This window comes from Suricata suricatta, chromosome 4 (assembly GCF_006229205.1).
Source record: "Suricata suricatta isolate VVHF042 chromosome 4, meerkat_22Aug2017_6uvM2_HiC, whole genome shotgun sequence".
NCBI classification, from domain to species: domain Eukaryota; kingdom Metazoa; phylum Chordata; class Mammalia; order Carnivora; family Herpestidae; genus Suricata; species Suricata suricatta.
In genome coordinates, this window is record NC_043703.1 from 52,773,931 (window position 1) to 52,795,252 (window position 21,322).

The 21,322-nt window shown below is 34.7% G+C and overlaps 1 protein-coding gene across 5 annotated transcripts in view; it reads right to left on the bottom strand.

The window, feature by feature from the left end:
* Positions 1 to 5,476: 5,476 nt before the first annotated feature.
* The window catches only part of CCDC122 (coiled-coil domain containing 122), a 28,578-nt gene continuing 12,732 nt past the window's right edge, over positions 5,477 to 21,322 (bottom strand). For all 5 annotated transcript variants that reach the window (XM_029936693.1, XM_029936695.1, XM_029936694.1 and 2 more), the window contains 3 exons: positions 12,876 to 13,274; positions 11,971 to 12,087; positions 5,477 to 6,034 (listed from right to left, as the gene is read on the bottom strand). In XM_029936693.1, coding sequence (XP_029792553.1) covers positions 5,885 to 6,034; positions 11,971 to 12,087; positions 12,876 to 13,274 — 666 coding nt within the window. In that variant the 3' untranslated portion in view covers positions 5,477 to 5,884. The remainder of the gene's footprint in view (positions 6,035 to 11,970; positions 12,088 to 12,875; positions 13,275 to 21,322) is intronic.

Genomic DNA, 21,322 nt, shown 5'->3' on the forward strand with positions numbered 1-21,322 from the left:
TTAGATGATTAATTTTAGATCATCTTTCTTTTCTAATATATATATTCAATGCCATAAATTTCCATCTAAGTGCTGCTTTTACTGTGTTCCACAAATTTGGATAAATTTTGTTTTCATTTTCATTTAGTTCAAAATATTTTATAATTTCTTGAGATTTCTTCTTTGATCTATTTATTTGGAAGTATGTAGTTTAATCTCTACCTATTTGGGGATTATTCCAGTTATTTTTTTCTTATTGATTTCTTGTTTAATTCCATTATGGTCTGAGAACAGATATTTTATGATTTCTACTCTTTTGAATTTGATAAGGTATGCTTTATGGCCCAGAATATTGTCTATTTTGGTGAATGTTCTATGTAAGCTTGAGAAAAATGTGTATTCTGCTGTTGTTGGATGAAGTAGTGTACAGGTGTGAGCTGGATCCAGTTGATTGATGGTGTTGTAGAATTCGACAATGCCTTACTGAATTTCGTCTGTTGAATCTATCCATTTCTGATAGTGATGTTGAAGTCTGCGACTATGATAGTGGAGTTATCTATTTTTCCTTGGCAGTTCTATCAGTTTTTGCCCCACAGAGTTTGATGCTCTGTTGTAGATGCATCCACATTAAGAAACATTATTATGTCTTCTTAAAGAATTGACCCTTTTATTACTATGTAATGTCCTTCTTAATCTCTAATAACTTTCCTTACTTTGAAGTCTGCTCAGTTATGAAAGTAATACAGCTACTCCTGTTTTCTTTTGGTTAATGTCAGCATGGTATATTTTTCCCTATCCATTTACTTTTTATCTGTATGTGTTTTTACAGTTAAAGTGGTTTCATATAGGCAACATATGATGGAATTGTGTTTTTTGATCCACTCTGATAATATATCTTTGATTGATGCATCTACATCATTGACATCCATAGTGATAACTGATATAGCTGGATTAATATCTAGCATGTTTGTTAGTATTTTATATTTGTTTCCATTTTTGTCTCTCACTTTTTTTCTGCCTTTTATGGTTTTAATCAAGCATTTTGTATGATTCCATTTTCTCTTCTTGGAGAATATCAGTTACACTTCTTTTTTAAGTTTTTTTAGTGCTTGCCCTTGAATTTGTAATATATATTTATAATCAAACCAAGTCCACTTTCCAATAACACTATATATACCATTTCACTGGTAGTATGAGTATCTTATAATAACAAAATAATCTTAATTCTTTCTTCCCATACCTTCTATTGGTGCTGTTATTCATTTCACATATGAGCATTTGTAACATATTTGTATATATATAAGCATGTATATTTGAATACATTGTTGCTAACATTATTATTTTGAGCAACTTGTTATCTGTTAGATCAATTAAGAATAAGAAAAACACACCAGGGGTAAGGGAAACAAAAGCAAACATGAACTACTGGGACTTCATCCAGATAAAAAGCTTCTGCACAGTGAAGGAAACAATCGACAAAAAGGAAAAGGCAGCCTATGGAATGGGAGGAGTTATTTGCAAACAACATATCTGATAAAGGGTTGGTATCCAAAATCTGTAAAGAATTTACCAAACTCAACACCCTCTAAAGCCCCAAATAATCCAGTGAAGAAATGAACAGAAGACATGAATAGATACTTCCAAAGAAGACATCCAGATGGCTAACAGACACATGAAAAGATGCTCAACATCACTCATTGTCAAGGAAATACAAACCAAAACCACAATGAGATACCACCTCATGCCAGTCAGAATGGCTAACATTAACAACTCAGGAAATAGCAGGGATTGGTGAGGATGCTGAGAAGGGGACCACTTTTGCACTTGTTCATGGAAAACCAAACTGGTGCAGCCACTCTGTAAAACTGTATGGAGGTTCCTTAAAAAACTAAAAATAGAACTACCCTACAATCCAGCAATTACACTATTAGGTATTTATCCAAAGGATACAAAAGTATAATGTAAAGGTGTATATGTACCCCAATGTTTATAGCAGCATTATCAACAATAGCCAAACTTTGGAGAGAACACAAATGTCCATTGACTAATAAATGGATAAAGAAGATGTGGTATACATATACAATGGAATATTACTCAACCATCAAAAAGAATGAAATCTTGCCATTTGCAATGATGTAGATGGAGCTAGAAGGTATTATCCTAAGCAAGAGAGTCAAACAGAGAAAGATAAATACCATATGATTTCACTCCTATGTGGAATTTAAGAAACAAAATAGATGAACATATGGGAAGCAGGGAGAAAGGAGAGAGGGAAACAAACCACAAGAGACTCTTTATGATAGAGAACAAAGGGTTGATGGAGTTAGGTGGGTTGGTAATGGGCTACTTGAGTGATGGGTATTAAGGAGGGCACTTTTTGTGATGAGCGCCAGATGATGTAGGTAAATGATGAATCACTGAAACCAACATTGCCCTGCATATTGACTAACTAAAATTTAAAAAAAAATAAGAAAATAAAATTTTTTCTTTTACCTTCACTTGTTCATTCATTGATACTCTTCCTTACTTTATGTAGATTCAAGTTTCTAACCTACATTATTTTTTATTTCTCTAAAGAATTTCTTTAACATTTCCTGTGAGGTAACATATAGCACTAACGTCCCTCAACTTGTCTGAGAGAGTCTTTATTTGTCCTTCACTTCTGAAGGATAATTTCAGAATATAATAATTTCAGGGTACAGAATTCTAACTTGGTGGATTTTATTCTCTCAACACTCTCTTCTTGCCTGTATGGTTCCTGAGAAGTCAGTTGTAATTCTTATCTGGGGGTAAATCTCACATTGTTGTGGGGACCTACTTCTGACTGGGTTTCCCTGTAGTTTTTAACTCTTAGAGTTGTCTACACCAAGTTCCAGGAGTTTATCAATTACAGATAGGTTTTCCTGTCCTGACACTGTTATGATGGTTTGTGAGTCTCTGCTCTGGTCCCCGTATTTGCCTGCCTGTCTCCCTAACTTTGGAGATAGTAGTTTCCCTTGTGTTTACACCTCTTAGCAATCCAAGAAGAGTTATTGATTTTTCAGCTATCAACTTTTCACTTGTTAGGACAGTGTGGTGTCCTATAAGTGGAACCCTTTTTTTTAACCATAAGATTTCTCCCTTTAGTTAAATTCCTCTTATGCCTTATAATTTAATAAAATAATTAATTAAATATACAAATAAATTATAATTTAATTAATAATAAAATTGTAAATTGAGGCTTGCTTTGGGATCATTCCTTACAGGATATTTTATGTAGCTAAAAAAAAAAAAATAATAAGACAATGAATTTCAACTCTGCCCCTGATGAGCTGTGTGATAAGATCTTAAGCAAGTCACTAAGACTCAGTTTCCCCATCTATAAATCAAGGAAAATAATATATACTTTAAGCCATTATTCTCATTATTTTGAAGATTAAATGAACTAATGTATACAAATTACCAAATAGGATATTGCATAGTTGCTCAGTCTATTATGTTATTATTATTGCTATTTCATACCTTCAGCTTTATAGAAAATAGCATAATTAATCAACCCACTAGAAGAACATGACCTAACATATAACATATAGATTATTTATACTGTCAATGACAGTGCCTATGATGGCTGCTTTGACAATGGAAATCATCACTACTAACAAGCTTCACATTACGATTTTTAAAGAGTCCACAGTAGACACAATAGTGTTGAAATCATGGCTTTCCTTTCTAGAACACGGGGCATTTTGAGAGAAAAATTTGCAGAGCTCCAAAGCACTGAGAGACTTAAAAGACTCATTTTATACCTGGAATCAAAGAGTAAGAAAGAATTCATGAGTAGAAAAACAGTTCCCAAAGAGGTAAAATTTGTCCTACATACAGAAAAAGAGAAGTAAATAAGAGCAGAAGAGGCTTTGTGATTGGCCGAGGAGGCTGACCACATTGACTAAACAACTGCAGGTGTGGCATAGACAAAAAGTCTACTACTCAAGACCAAGAAGATGGGTTACAACTCTCCAGAGGCCATTGAGAATGGCACTTGGACCAGGACCCTTCCCCTGATGACAAACAATGTAAGTGTACCACCCATCCCCTATTCCAGGAATTTAGACTACCTCCAAGAAGAAAACAAGAAGAAGGAGAATTCTGAACTGAATGATTACTCAAAAGAGACTGAGTTGTAAGGCCAAAGTGTATGTGACAAAGTCCATTAAGCAGAAAAGCTCATATTCTAAACTAGGTTCAGTTATAAAGAAATTTAAAACATTACTTAATTCTCTAACTTTATAGTTTATGACTATGTCGAGATATCATATCCACTAACTATATGGATACCTCAAGTTTTAGTTCTTCTTGGTTAATCTGAAAGCCTCCATCATCTGAAATGATTTTCAAGATTAGAAAGAGCAAGGAAAGAAAAAAATTTCTCTTTCAAATAATTCTTTCATATGTCACAAATTTAAAATAGGTACATGTATTATCATCATGGGTATTTAAGAAAACTACATTGAAAACTACTTTCTCAAGTAAAACACATTACCTTAAGCAGAATAAACCTATTTTCATTCTATATTAATTTAAAAATAACTTTCACAAATCTAACTCAGTGTTTAGCTATCACATACAAATATTTTGAAAGCTATTATAAGCTTAAAAAGAGTTTAGAAAGCTAGAATTTTCTTTATAAACTGTAAATAAAAATTATGAAGTATAGTTATAACAATAGCCTTTTAAATATGCAAATTAACCAGAAATATTTTTATATAATCAGTCTTTTTTTCAGCCTTGTCTTCCACTGAGCATAGCGGATACTCTCTACAATCTGTAGGTTTAACCATTTTTAGTCTAACTTCATTTCTGAATCATGCACCAAAGCTGACTGTGTTACAGCAAAGATATTTGATGTGTTAGCCATAATAAGCCATGATAATTCATAATAGGATTATTAACGTTAGACATAAGATTTTAACTTCAGGTTTTATATCAGCTATCCTCTTACTTAGACTTAGGCACAAAGTAAGGTGAGGAGAAAATGGACTTGAGATACCATTTTGATGTTGTTGCTGTGACAGTATTAAATCCTAAAAGTAAATATTTAAAGATCATTATCTTCAATATTTTTTCTTTTCCTAAAAATTTGATTCAATGAGCCATAATATAGAGCACTTTTATCCTAATATGGACAAGTTAAATTTTGAATGTCGCCAGGGACATAATATGTAACTTTCAGTGAGAAAAAATACATGGTAGTCTGTACTGGTTAACATTCTTTCCTTAAGGCTCATCTTTGCCTTGCACACGCTATAACATTAGTTTCATCATAGAATATTACTAATGAATTTACAGACAGAAAAGTAAACAAAAAATTTTATGCATTGCAACACTCTAGAATTATATTATCTACTAACAGAAAAAATGATTGCTACATTCGGAATAAAAAACTGAGTAAAATATCTGAAGCACTGAACATATAACAACATTACTATAAATGTCAATATTTATGGACTACTGTGAAGGCTGTGGTAAAAAAGCAAGTTTTAATAAAATGTTTGAAACAAACAATCATTTAAAATATCTTAATAATTTAAATCATAACTCCAAGTGTTTCTTTCCTTCTAAATTTTTACTTCCTATGACAGTGCAGGCAACACATTTACCCTGAGTACAGTGTATCTTATACACTCAAAATGGTTATATAGAATCTTCCACTATTCTTATGTAAGCATTCCTATTGTCTATCTACTGTTATCAATTGTAGTCTTGGAAGGCACTTTAGCAGACAGGTAACTGATTAAAAAAAAGAGAGAGAGAGAATGCATCTGTTATTAAGACAGACCTTTGGTAGTAGATGCTGGTTGTTAAGAATCTAAAGAATTTTCTCATTTTTGTTGGCATAGTCTGTGTTCAACATTGCCCTTTAGCCAAGTTAATATTTCATTCCAATGCATTTTCTCAGTTCAGCAGCAGTTTTTTCCAGTCTTTGAATGTTCCATTGCCATTGTCTTCTATTTGACTGGAGCTTGTTCACTTGACAATGCAAACGCTTAAGAATTGCACTATATCTCTTATGTTGTACCTGTTAAAACAAGAGAACACATCCTGAGTCTCCTCTCGGCTTCTCCCCCACCAAAGGTTACTTGCTCTGTTTCCAAGGTCCTCCCTTAGCTCAAACCTTCTATACCATTTTTATGCCACAGGTCCTTTTGACAGTATGATGAAGACTATGGACTCCTTAGAATAATGTTTTTAATGCATAAAATAAGACATACATGATTACAAAAAAATAAATTATATTGAAACACAGCTCTGCAACAGCATCAAGGGAATGGGGACAGAACACCGAAGTATTCCAAAATACTACTATAAAGACAAAGTGAAAACTTGTCAACTAACACTTCATATAAAGTCCTATAAACTTTACGTCATTCTAAGTTTTCAGTTTTTGTTAATTCTGTAAGTGCAGATAATTCATTGAAACTGGTGAACATCTTGCAAATATGTTGACAAAATAAAAAATGACTTGAAAAGGATTAGGAATAAATTAATATAAACTGAGATATCATATTAGATATGAAACTATATTCAAAAAAGATTTTTATACACTGAATATATTTAAGGGGATATATATTTATATCTATCTTTCTATATAAAAATATGCACACCCACTATATATATTTATATATTATATCCACTGCTATATCCAATAGAATATATTCATAAAGAGAATATAGTCACCAAATGTGCCCATACTCCTGTTCGTAGAATATATTCATAGAAATAAAATAACTAAAACAAAATTTTGGTTAATCAATAAATTTGGTCAGTTGCATAGTAGCATGCTTCTAAAATTATTCTTTAGAAGTAAGCCGTGAAACTAATACACAATGGATCAGAGTAGAGATGTGCATAGTGCCCTTAGCAGGACCCCAGATCACCAGTAATAGGTAGACGTCACAAAGGATATTAATATACGTACAGAAAAAATATGTCATTAGAAGAGGTTGTGTGAGGCATGTAGCACACACACAGGAAAGTGCAGGAGTCGTGTGCTGGTAGGGACTGTGTATCTGACAAGTGTAACTGTGTTATGGAGACTGGCTCCCTGAGCACCCAGAGCCAGAGGCCAAGAACATTCAAACTCAGTTGACTGACTTGATTTCCATGCTCACTAACCAACCCCTGGCTTCCAGTGTAGTTCCCTTACTGGGAGAAGCACTAGTGACTGACATTATGTTATCTGGTTTCCTTGAAAGTTTTTATTATTGTAAATTAATAAACTGGTATTTGAGTTTTATGTATCAGTTTCTTGTGAACTTTACTAGCATCCCTCTATATCTAAGCAACTCTGGGATACTAAACAAGATTAAGTTTCTAAGCTCGCAAGGCTAAAAGACAGTCTTGGCCAAGAAGTGACTTTATTTTTTTCTTTTTTACATGCCAGTATTTCATTTGTCGTCTTTTGTTTTATGCTAGTTAACATACAACGTTATATTCATTTCAGGAGTACAATATAGTTACTCATCAATTCAATATACCACCAGTGCTCATCATGACCGGTGTGCTCCTTAATCCCCATCACCTATTTCACCCATCCCCCCACCCACTTTCCTCTGGTAACTAACTAGAATTTAAATAAAAACTTGAAACTAAAAAACAAACAACCCCCCCCACACACACACAATACAACAAATGAACAAAGAGAAAAGAGGAGAGAGAGAGAGAGAGAGAGAGAGAGAGAGAGAGAGAGAGAGAGAGAGAGAAAGCAGCTTTGTAAAGGCGAAGTTCACATTTTGAGCCTTTTTGAGAGCCAGTCATTTGTTCAGCCTCTATTAGTAACATTCAGACTTTGAGATGTGTCTTAATGTTCAAATTTGATTATCTGTAGGCAGCTAAGGGTGTAAATGGTTCTGTACAGAATGCAACTTTTTGCCTCTAGGAAGTGGAGGGGCTACTACTCTCATTTAGTTACATTGCTGGCTAGACAGAAACAAGCAATAATGAAGGAGAGGATGGTGGTCACAAAACACAGTGGCAAAAAGAAAACCAGGCTCTGTATAAACCAAATCTGACCTACTCCGCTACTATTTTCTTCCTTCCCTTCACTCTAGCCACAATGCTCTTCTAATCTGTGAGCCCTGAAATGGTCTCGTCTTAAGACCTATGCACTTGCTTTTTCTTTTTCCTGGAAAGCTCTTCCTCAGATCTGAATGCTTAGCTCCTTCACTTCTTTTAGGATTTTGCTGAAAGAGATCTTCACAGTGCAGATTTTGATAGCTATAAAATCTAATATTTCACCTTCTCTCCCTACACCACATATATTACATATTCCCTTCTCTGCTCCACTTTTTTGTCCTTAATCCTATCTTTAGCTAAGATCCCATTTATTTTACTACATATGTTGTTTCTGTCTGTCTCTCCAACTAGAATACAAGTTCACGAGGACATCTATCATTAGAAGGGATTTTGTACAGAATGTAGCACACACAGAAAAGTGGAGGAATCTTGTGCTATTTGAGACAGTTTTTGAAAATCAAATGACTGCTGGGGCGCCTGAGTGGCTCAGTCGGTTAAGCGTCTGACTTTGGCTCAGGTTATGATCTCATGGTTTGTGGGTTCTAGCCCCACTTCGGGCTGTCAGCTGGGAGCCTGGCGCCTGCTTCTGATTCTGTGTTTCCTTCTCCCTCTGCTCCTCCCCCACTCATGCTCTGTCTCTCAAAAATAAGTAAATGTTAAAAAAAATTAAAAAAAAAGAAAATCAAATGGCTACTACCCTATTTTGAGAAGAATATTATATAAAATATATTGCTAAACTCTGTATTGTTCACAGACAGAGAACAAACTGGTGGTTGCCAGAGGGGAGGTTGGATGGGGGATGGGTAAAGCAGGTAAAGGGGATTAGGAATACATTTATTGTGATGAGCACTGATTAATGTATAAAATTGAGATAGTGTATACCCAAAATGATGTTATGTTATATTTTGTTATGTTATGGAGTCTGTATGTTAATCAGACTTAGATTTTAAAATGAACACTCTCATCTATACAGAGAAAAACAACTTGAATGATAGATTTTTTTCATCAGAAATCATGGAAGTCAGAAAGAAGTGGCGCAGTATTTTTCAAATGTGGAAAGAACTGTCAACCCAGAATTCCATATGCATCAGAAATTTCCTTCAGGAGTGAAGGGGAAATTAAGATATTCTCAGATGAAAAAAACTAAAACACTTTGTCACCAGCTGACTTATCCTAAAATAATGAATTTACTTTTCTAAAGAGAAAGGAAATGATAAAAGAAAGAATTTTAGAGCATCAGGTAGGAAAGAAGAATATGATAGAGCAAAAATATAGGTAAACACAATAGACAAATGAAGAAGTCATAGCTAAAGGGTCTGAAGTTTTTCTTTTAGAGATGATGAAAATTTCTAAAATTAAATGTAATGGTTAAAATTATTGATAAATAAACCAAAAGCCATTGAATTATGTACTTTCAAAGGATGAATTATTGTTGGGGACCATCCAGTCAGAAGTGCTGTGTGGCCTTTGGGACCCTGCTTCCCCTACTTGAAAATGTGTGCGCTTGACTTCTTGACCTAAATGGATCAGAGACTGGAGTTAGTTCTCCTATTATTCATGCCACTTGGTAATTGCGGTTTCAGTAAATGGGCAGACTTTCTTATTGAAACTTCCTCCCTGGTTAGAGGCACCTTACTCACAGACTATTGTTAACCTTTAAAGAAAAATAGCCTTGTCATAAGCTTCAGTTAATATTACACTATATACACAAAATAAGACCCCTGCTGATGTATTTTTAGTGATAAATTATGTTTTTTGATCTTCTGTATTGTACTCCATTTCTGTCTTTAATTTTCTGTTCTCTCTTCTGTGAAAAAAATGATCTATTCTAAAATATGTGATTCCTAAGAAGTTGCAAACAATGTAATCATTAAAAGAAAGATGTAATCACCTATGGTATTTAAGACACCAAGTTTCACAGTAAAGTGTGGTCTCTTCCACCATTCATGTTGTCTGTGTTCTTTCTTATAGATTATTTCGCCGACACCAACCCCCTACTCAGAGACCCTTAGACTCTGGTGCATGGGCTGGTCCCCCGCAAATTATACGGTATGTGAGTTACATATCTCTCAACAAAGTTGTTTTTAAAAACCAGAATAGTGGTAGCTTGGGAAAATGAGCACAAAAGAACTTGGTAAGCAAGATGGGTAAGTTTCCTATCTTGATCTAGGTGATGGTAATACAGGTATAAATATATATATTCATCAAAATTAATCAAGCTAAGCCTTTTAATTTGTGTACTTAATCTTACAACTATTATCCCTCAATAAAGGATATTAGAGTTAAAAATTACTAGGTAATCTCAAATTCCTTTTCAAAATGCTTTTTACCAATTTACACTCATACCAAAAAGATATGAAAATTCAGGTGCTCCATATCTTATGAACTGTAATATTGATAATCTGAGGGGCTAAATATGGGACCTCATTGTGGTTTTAATTATCAATCCATTATTGTTCATTAGGATTGTCAGTTTTTCCAGTGTTTTTTTCGATATTCATGTTTCAAAACATAAGACTTCATATCATTTACCCAGTGTTCTACTGGCTTGTTTGACATCTTATCTCTTAGTCACTTTTATAAATCATAAATACCTTCTCTGAGTCTTGTCTTCTTTATTGTTGTGGTGCATTTTAATAATCTAGAAATTTATGATATTGTCAAAAGCAATATTTAATCATGCAGTTTGTGTGTGTGTGTGTGTGTCTTTTAAAAGCAATATTTCTCTGACACAAATGGTTAAATTTGTCTTCTATATTGTCTTGACTCTTTCTGAAAGTAGTTGTATGTGTTACAATTAGAAATATAATTTTATTTCCAAATTTGCTTTATTTTCCCACATGGCTAACTTATTTGTTTTTGTACCACTTACGATGGATTGTATCTGGATTCTTTTTTACATTTCATTAATCACTGTACTTCTACTTTGATGCCACTATAGTGTCTTACTATTTCTAGTTTTGTAATAAATCTTGATCTAGAATGTAAATAAAAAACATTTATTTAGATTACTAGTAAAATATAAGATAAAGTAATGGTATTTATTAGAAAAATGCTTTGTAAAGGTGAGGATTTTTATCTTTTTTGATGCTTTTTTATTGTGTTAAATTTGCCACAAGCAAACATATCTTTTTAGTTTTCAAATTAATGTCTTAGGGTAAAAATTGTTTATTTGTCCTCAACAACATATTCTTTTCTATTTTTGTTCTCCATTTATTTAAACAGTAATGGTCAAATAGGTCTACTAGTGGTATCCCAAATTTAATTTCACTTTCAATTTTGCATTATCAGTTTTTTTATTTTCTTCTTAATAATTAAAAGTATGAAGTCAGAAAGGTTTAGGATACTAATGACTTCCACTGCTGTTTACTCTGTTTTAAGGAGTTTCTGATGTCTATCAAGTTATGGTCATCCTTTTTGACTTGATAATGTCTACTACTAGCTATTAATTGAGCACCGAGTAATAATTCCCAGCCATATTTTAATTTTTTAAAGTCATTATTTATTTATTTTAAGAGAGAGCACATGCATGCATGCACACAAATGGGGAAGGGGCAGAGACAGAAAGATAGAGAATCCCAAGCAGGCTATGTGCCATCAGTGCAGAGCCAGAATCAGGACTCAAACTCACCAACTGTGACTTCATGACCTGAGTCAAAGTCAAGAGTGGGATACTTAACCAACTGAGTCACCCAGGGACCCTCCTAGGCCACATTTCAATAGGAATGAGTGCTTGCTTTGTTTGAATACATTTCACACACTTAAGTATCTGAATGAGAGAGTTATCTCTATTAAGATTTGAACTTTACTACTTTTTATAGTTCTTTTTTGTTCTCTAGCTGTTTTAGGAATTGAGAGTAAACTATGGAAATTATAAATGTGGTTTAATCTTAAGAAATGATATCAAAAAACATTGAAATCCACATAATTAAGACTTACCTCTATTTCTTTTCTTAATTTTTCATGTTTCTGTTCTTCTTCCTCAAGAAAACAAGTTTTTTCAATGATAGATTCTTTTATAGTTATAATTTTATCCTTAAGCTTTATAATGTCTTCCTGCATGTTTATAAAATTTAAAATATATAAGTCAAACAATGAATGGGCCATATAAGTCCAACATTTTCAATGTTTCTATAATTTAAAAAAATCTAGTCATATTTAATTTTGGTAAGCAGGATTAGAATATTACTTCTTTAGGTACAAAGAATAAAGAACTGTTATTCAAACAAATAAACCTTTGATTTAAAAACTTAAAATTAAAATTAAATGTAGATAAGACATGAAAAAAGTGGTAATCTTAGAGACAATTGCCCAAGCAACAGTATAAAGGATACTTTTAAGTTCTCTAGGAAGAAATGATAGCTATTATAAATTTATATCTCTCCCATCTTCAAAAAATACTATAAAATTAGAAAAAATGCTTAAGGTACACGTATTATTTGATACTGTTTGTGTAACAGCATTAAGCATACTAATTTGATTTGAATTGCTTTGATCCTTTAGTCTAAGCTAGGGCTAGCCCTAGCTAGTCTAAGCTAGGGCTTCAACATTTTTGTGAGTCACCAGTTTCTGCAACAAATGGATTAATTGTTCACTGCAATTGTGTTCGACTATGTATTTTTATTAATCCACAGGGGATTGAGAACAATTCCTTTATGCATTTGTACATTTAGCATAGTTGTTATATAATCCGTGTGTTTGAGTTTTTATAAGTTGTAAAAATAGTTTCTAAATTTAGTTAAAGCAGCTATGGGTGTTTTATTAAGTTAATGATAAATTTATCACTTAATAAGGGTGCTTGCAAAAAAGGAGTAGTCAAAAAATTTTTGATAAGTATTTCAAACCTGTACTTGTTTTATGTTGTTTCCTTCTGGATTTTGGAGATTTTGCATAAGTTCCTCTTTCATTGTTTTTAGGTTTTTAACAAGATCTCGTTTTTCATGGAGTGTAGTCATGAATGACTTTTTGCTTTCAACTTCCCACAAACTATCTTTATGTTCTTTTATTTTTGAATAATATTCATTATATCTTATCATGTGTTCCTCAAAGTCTTCTTGGGCTCGTTCTATGTCAAATTTAAGCTTTACATTTTCTGTATGTAAGGAATTGATTTGAGTTTCCAGGTTCCCACAATGAAGTTTGGTATTCTCTATGGCAGCATCTTGATGATAAATTTGCCTTTCTGTTTCTTTAGTTTCTGTAGAGACAGATGCTATTTGTTTTTCAAGCTCATGTAGTTCATCCTGTAAAATATTTCAATATTATTATTAATTTATGATACTCAAAAAAAGAGGATACTATTGTTTTGATCCATAATTCATGTAGGAAAATCACAACATAAAAAATACATATTTATCAGATACTGAAAAACCGTTACACAAAAAGAACCATTCAATAAGTAACAAATTATCTTATAATCTTGGAGTGTGCCCAGAATTATATATTTCTCACTTTTTAATGTTCATCTAATTCAAAATATTAAAATCTTATCATTTGTGTTAACATTTTATATGTAAAAAGTACTTTACAATCATTTAAATAATATACTTATGGAAATCAGAAGTACATACTGAAGAAAGATAATATGATGAAATTGATAAAGCCCTAGATTAAAAATAAAAATATCTAGCTTCTAGGGCCCTTACTGCCATTTATTAGTTGGTATGATCATATATAGCAAACTTAATTGTCCTATCTAAACCCTAACCTCTAACTGTCCTATCTAAACTGTCCTAACCCTCACTTTATTCATTTATAAATGAGTAGTAGGATGTCTGCATTACTTCTCTGGGGCAGTTGGCATTTCTCACCAGCACCTCCTTTTTTTTTTTTAATGTTTCATTTATTTTTGAGAGTACATAAATGGGGGAGGGGAAAAGAGAGAGGACAGAACATCTGAAGTGGGCTCTGCGCTGACAGCAGTAAGCCCAACGTGGAGCTTAAACTCAGGAACCCTGAGATCATGATGTGAATTGCAGTCAGATGCTCAATAGACTGAGCCACCAGGTGCCCCACCAGCACCTTCTTTGTAAAATATAATTTTCACACCACCATTCTTCTCTGGTTCTCAGGGTACCTGAGCATTCCTTCTCAATCTCAGTTGTTCCTTCAAAAACAGGTCTTCCTCAGGGTGCAACCATCATAATTGCCTCCTCTCATTCTATGTATATTCCTTGGGTAATCTTATCCAGACTTGCATCTAGAGCTATGTATATGCTGATGGTTCACAGAACATAAGTAGCTGTTAAGTCCTATACCCAGGTACCGCTGTCCATTTTGAATTCACCATGTCCCCAGATTAGACTAATCTTTCTCCCCTTCCCATCGTGTTCTTCCTTGCATTACTTATCTATTGTCAGGACCACAAAACCTCAGTGACATACAACAATAAATATTTATTGCTCACAGGAAAGGAAGCAGCTGAAATTGGTTAGATGCTGACATTGGTTAGATTTGCTCAAATGTCTGCGAATTGACTGGCTGTAAGATGGTTTGGTTTGGCTGACTGGGCTGGCTGTGATGTCTTGGGTTTGCTTCACATATATCTTATTCTCTAGTGGGCCAGACCAGGCATATCCTTCTCATGATGAAAACAGATGCAAAAGAATGAAAGCATCTTTTTTTATGGAATCATGGAAGAGCTTTTTCAAGCTTCTTTTTATATCTGTTAACATCCCAGCTAGTCATATGATACAACTCACAGTCAAAGGGTAGAAGTATGCCCATCCATGGTAATGAGACCACGGTAATAATGGTGAAGGGTATGAATATAGACAAGGATGAAGCATTGGGACCAAAAATGTGAACTACCATCCCCCTGGGTTCCCAAAATAATTAACTAATGGTACTACTTTGGGAATCATACCTAATTCTTTCCTTCTCCTTATTACCTATATCTGTTAACCAAATTTTATAGATCCTTCCATGAAACCAACTCTTCAGACCATTATCCACCCTTTTTTCCCCTATTATGGTCATTCTTTTTAAATAAGTTTATAATTTTTGGAAAGAGCAATGCATTAAACAGTCAGACCAAGTTATCCTTTTCCTGGCAGAGACAAGAAAAGAAAAATACAACATGTTGAGGAACCTCTATTTTTATCTCCAGCTCTGATATTTGAAATGCCCACTTGACATTTCTATTTAGAAACCCAACAGACATCTCAACTATACATGTTCAGAAAATAATCTACACACCCAACATGTTCCTCCCATAGTCTTCCTGATTTCAATAAATTGCAACACCTTATACCTAGATACTCAAGACCTATAAGTCATTCTTGATTCATCCCTTTACCTAACCCCCCACAGCCTAATTCAGCAAATCTTGATGATTGGGCCTCCAAAATAAAATCCCAAATTCATTTCTGACCAATGTTTTTTAGCATGACCTTACTCCTGCCTGGCATCCCTATTTCCATTCTTCCCCCCTCTCCCACAACTGGGCTCCATATATCAGGTGGGAGAATCTTTCAGAGACATAAATCATATCATGTAACTTCCCTGCTCAAAACTTTCCAGTGGTTTCCTATTGCATTAACAATTAAAATTCCTTAATGTGGCTTACAAAGCTATATATCCTCTAGTCACTATTTACTGTGAAATCCCTCTTACATTCTACTCTCCCTTCTTCCACCTTCCTTTCTGTTTATTAAATGTGCCTAATGCCTTTCTATTTGTAATTGTTCTCTCAATCTTCAATTTGTATACCTTTAGTTATTATCTGTTGGGATCTTTGTCTTTTACAATTAAGTTTTATTATTACTCTGCAAATAGTCTTCCCTGAATTAAAATATAGGTTAACCATCCATCCTACTCTCTGCGTTACTCTCTATACTCTTTCCTTTGTAACACATCAATAAATGGAATTACCTTTTTTGTTTTATTTTTTTATTGCCTGCCTCCCCTGACTAGAAAGCCCCATAGGTGCAGTAACCTTGTCTATTTTCTTTACTATTCGCTTCTCAGTGCTTAAAATTGTACCTAGTACAATGAAGGTGCTCAACAAATACTGAATGATTGAATGCATGAAGCACAGGGACATATGCACTGCCAGCTAGATGAGGCTATTAACACTATTGATCAGTATGGGGAAAGATGATATTTCCACTGTTTTGGTAATCATTCCTTCTCTCTCCTGGACTAATATAATAGGCTATTAATGTTTCTCCCTGGCTTTAGTCAATTCCTCCTTCAATCTATTTCCACCTTTCCACTAGAAGTATATTTGTTGTCCTCCTCCCTCTCCTTTCCTTCTTCCTCATGCCCAATGCCTCCTCCTCCTTTTACCTCTCCTCTTTCTTCTTTTGTCCCTTCCTCTTCCCCTCTCCCTCTTCTATTTGTTTATAGATTCTTTGAGGTAGAATTTACATAAACTGCACATATTTAAACTTTACAATTTGATGAGTTTTTATTTCTTTTTATGCTCATGAGACCATCACAATTAACAAAATAAACATATCCATTATCTACGAGTTTCCTCCTGTTACTTTGTGATCCATCCTTCCTCCCCATCTCTTCTTTCCCAGACAACCATTTATTTGCTGTCACTAAAGACAAGTTTGCATTTTCAAGAATTTTATATAAATAGAATATCATGATATATACTTTTTAAGTCATCTTTCACTCAGCATAATGACTTTTAGAGACATCTGTATTGTTGTATATATCATTAGCACTTCCTTTAAAAAGTTATTTTAATGTTTATTTATTTTTGAGAGACAGAGAGAGATAGATCATGAGCATGGGAGAGGCAGAGAGAGAAGGAAACACAGAATCTGAAGCAGGATCCAGGCTCTGAGCTGTCAACACAGAGCTCAACATGGGGCTCACACTCACGAGCTGTGAGATCATGACCTGCACCAAAGTCGAGTGCTCAACCAACTAAGCCACCCAGGTGCTCCTAGCTCTTCCTTTTTATTGCTGAGTAGCATGCCATTGTATAGGTATACCACACTTTGTTTTGATGGGTATTTGGGTTGTATGCAGTTTTCCAGTTAGCATACACTTTATTTTCTCTTGGGTAAACAAATATCTAGAAGTTGAATGGCTAAGTTATACAGTAAATATGTTTTAACCTTTAAGAAACTGTAAACTGTTTCCTAAGTGGTTGTATTTACAGTCCAAGTAACAGGATCTGAGAGTTCCAATTCTTCCATATCTTGCACCTTCCTTATAATATTCGGTGTGGTCAGTCCTTTTTAAATTTAATCATTCCAGCAGTACAGAGTAGTATCTCATTATGATTGCAATTTGCATGAACATGGTATATCTCTCAATTCATTTAGGTCTTTAATTTCTCTCATCAGTGTTTTCAGCATACCAGTCTTACAAACTATCTTAGTCTGCTTGGACTTCCATAACAAAATACCATAGACTTAGTGACTTAAATAACAGACATTTATTTCTCACAGCTATAAAGGCTGAAAGTATTGTTGGGATGAGCACTGGGTGTTATATGGAAATGAACTTGACAATAAACTATATAAGAAAACAAAATAAAGGCTGAAAGTGTATCAGCATGTTTGGGTTCTGGTGAGAGCTCTCTTCCTGGCTTGCAGCCACATACTCACTGTATTCTTATATAGCAGAGAGAGAGAGAGAGAGAGAGAGAGAGAGAGAGGGAAACTCTCTGGTGTGTCTTCTTTTTTTTTTTTTAATTTTTTTAATGTCTTTTATTTTTATTTTTTTGAGAGACAGAGATAGTGTGAGCAGGGGAGGGTCAGAGAGAGAGGGAGACACAGAATCTGAAGACAGGCTCCAGGCTCTGAGCTAGCTGTCAGAACAGAGCCTGATGTGGGGCTCGAACCCACGTACTGTGAGATCATGACCTGAGCCAAAGCCGGACGCTTAACCAACTGAGCCACCCAGGTGCCCCTGGTGTGTCTTCTTATAATGGCACTAATCATGTCATGAGTATGACTTAATCTATGCCTAATTACCTCCAAAGGCCCCATCTCCAATCACATTGGGGGTTAGGGCTACAACATATGAATTTGGGTGGGGGGTGGGGAGGACACAAACATTCAGTCCATAACACAAACTTTTTGTCACATTTACCTACAAGTAAATGTTAATACTACTGTAAATGATATTGCTGTTTAAATTTTAATTTTTCTTTCATATATAGAAATACAACTGATATTTATATATTAATCTTGTACCCTGCAACCTTCATAAATTCACTTATTAGTTCTAATCTAGTTTTTTAATAAAAGATTCCTTAGGATTTTCTAAAGATAGTGTGAATAAAAGTGATTTACTTCCTCCTTTCTGATATAGATGTCTTTTATTTATTTTTCTTTCATGATTGCACCTGCTTGAACCACCAGTATGATAAAAAGAACAGAAGTAGTAAGAGCATACATCCTTGCCTTGTTCCTGATCTTAAGGGAGAAACAGTCTTTTGCCATTAGGTATGAAGTTGGCTGTAGGATTCATAAATGGATATATCAGCCCTTTTTAGACTAAGGAAATTCTACTCTTAATTTGCTAAGAATTTTTATCATGAATGGATGTTGGATTATGAAAAGTATTCTTATGCATTCATAATTCTCTTTTTAAAAGATAAATGTGATCATTTGCGAGCCCATCAAAACCTTCCCATCACCTTTAGAATAACATCCAGATATCTGACCATAGTATGTATCTCCCATCATGTCTCAGAACACAACCTATCCTATACCGCCATCAAACTACATGTACAGTTAACTCTTCAACCGCACAGATTTGTACTGCATGGGTCCACTTATAGGAAGATTTATACACACACACAGTACAGGAAATATATTTTTCTTGTGACTTTCTTTTTAATCGGATTTATTGTCAAATTGGTTTCCATACAACACTCAGTGCTCATCCCAACAAGTACCCTCCTCAATGCCCATCACCCACTTTCTCCCACCCCATCAACCTTCAGTTTGTTCTCAGCATTTAAGAGTCTCTTATAGTTTGCCTCCCACCCTCTCTGTAACTTTATTTCCCCTTTCCCTCCTCCATGGTCTTAAGTTTCTCAAGAGCCACATATGAGTGAGAACATATGGTATCTTTCTCTGACTGACTTAGTTCACTTAGCAGTAATACCCTCCAGTTCCATCCATGTTGCTACAAATGGCCAGATTTCATTCTTTCTCATTGCCAAGTAGTAGTCCATTGTATAGATAAACCACATCTTCTTTATCCATTTGTCAGTTGATGGACATTTAAGCTGTTTCCATGATTTGGCTGTTGTTGAAAGTGCTGCTGTAAACATTGGGGTACATGTGCCCCTATGCATCAGCACTCCTGTATCCCTTGGGTAAATTCCTAGCAGTGCTATTGCTGGATCAGAGGAGTTCAACTTTTAATTTTTTGAGAAACATCCACACTGTTTTCCAGAGCGGTTGCACCAGTTTGCATTCCCACCAACAATGTAAGAGAGTTCCCATTTCTCCACATCCTCATCAGCATGTATAGTCTCCTGATTTGTTCATTTTAGTACTCCGACTGGTGTGAGGTTGTATCTCAGTGTGGTTTTGATTTGTATTTGATGAGTGACATTGAGCATCATTTCATGTGTCTGTTGGCCATCTGGATCTCTTCTTTGGAAAAGTGTCTATTCATGTCTTCTGCCCATTTCTTCACTGGATTATTTGTTTTTTGGGTTTTGAGTTTGGTGATTTCCTTATAGATTTTGGATACTAGCCCTTTGTCAGACATTCATTGCAATTATCTTTTCCCATTCTGCTGGTTGCCTTTTAGTTTTGTTTATTGTTTCCTTTGCAGTGCAGAAGATTTCTATCTTGATGAGGTCACAATAGTTCATTTTCACTTTTCTTGCCTTTGGAGATATTTAAGTAAGAAATTGCTGTGGCTGAGGTCAAAGAGGTTGTTGCCTGCTTTCTCGTCTAGGGTTTTGATGGTTTCCTGTCTCATATTTAGGTCTTTTATCATTTTTAGTTTCTTTTTGTGTAAGGTGTAAGAAAGTGGTCCAGTTTCATTCTTCTGCAAGTTGCTGTCCAGTTCTCCCAGCACAATTTGCTAAAAAGACTGTCTTTTTTCCATTAGATACACTTTCTTGCTTTGTCAAACATTAGTTGGCCATACATGTCTGGGTCCAATTTGGGGTTCTCTATTCTATTCCATTGGTCTATGTGTCTGTTTTTGTACAATACCATACTGTCTTGAGTACAGCTTTGTAGTAGCGGCTAAAGTCTGGGATTGTGATGCCTCTCATTTTGGTTTTCTTCTTCAATATTACTTTGACTATTCGAGGTCTTTTGTGGTTCCATATAAATTTTAGGATTGTTTGCTCTAGCTCTGAGAAGAATGCTGGTGCAATTTTGATTGGGATTGCATTGACTGTGTAGATTTCTTTGGGTAGTATTGGCATTTTAGCAATATTTATTCCATCCATGAGCATGGAATGTGTTTTCCATTTCTTTTGTCTTCTTCAATTGCCTTCATAAGCTTTCTATAGTTTTCAGCATACAGATCTTTTATATCTTTGGTTAGGTTTATTCCTGCGTATTTTATGGCTCTTGGTGCAGTTGTGAATGGGATCTGTTTATTTCTCTGTTGCTTCATTATTGGTGTATAAAAATGCAGCTGATTTCTGTACACCGATTTTTGTACCTTGTGACTGCTGAATTCATGGATTAGTTCTAGCAGACTTTTGGTGGAGTCTTCCAGGTTTTCCATGTAGAGTATCATGTCGTCTGTGAAAAGTGAAAGCTTGACTTCATCTTTGCCAATTCTGATGACTTTTATTTCATTTTGTTGTCTGACTGCTGATACTAGGACTTCCAATACTATGTTAAACAACAGTAGTAGAGAGAGTTGATATTCCTGTAACATTCCTGATCTCAGGGGGAAAGCTCTGTTTTCCCATTGAGGATGAGGTTAGCTATGGGCTTTTCATAAATGGCTTTTTTTTTTAGTTTCTGCATTTCTTTTTTTTCCATAATATTTTATTGTCAAATTGTTTTCCATACAACACCCAGTGCTCGTCCCCATAAGTGCCCTCCACCATCACCACCACCTCCTCTTTTCCCCCCTCCCCCTTCCCCTTCAACTCTCAGTTCGTTTTCAGCATTCAATAGTCTCTCAAGTTTTGCATCACTCTCTCTCCCCAACTCTCTTTCCTTCTTCCGCTCCCCCTGGCCCTCCATTAGGTTTTTCCTGTTTTCCTGTTAGACCTATGAGTATAAACATGTGGTTTCTGTCCTCTGCCTGGCTTATTTCGCTTAGCATGACACCCTCAAGGTCCATCCACTTTCCTACAAATGGCCATATGTCATTCTTTCTCATTGCC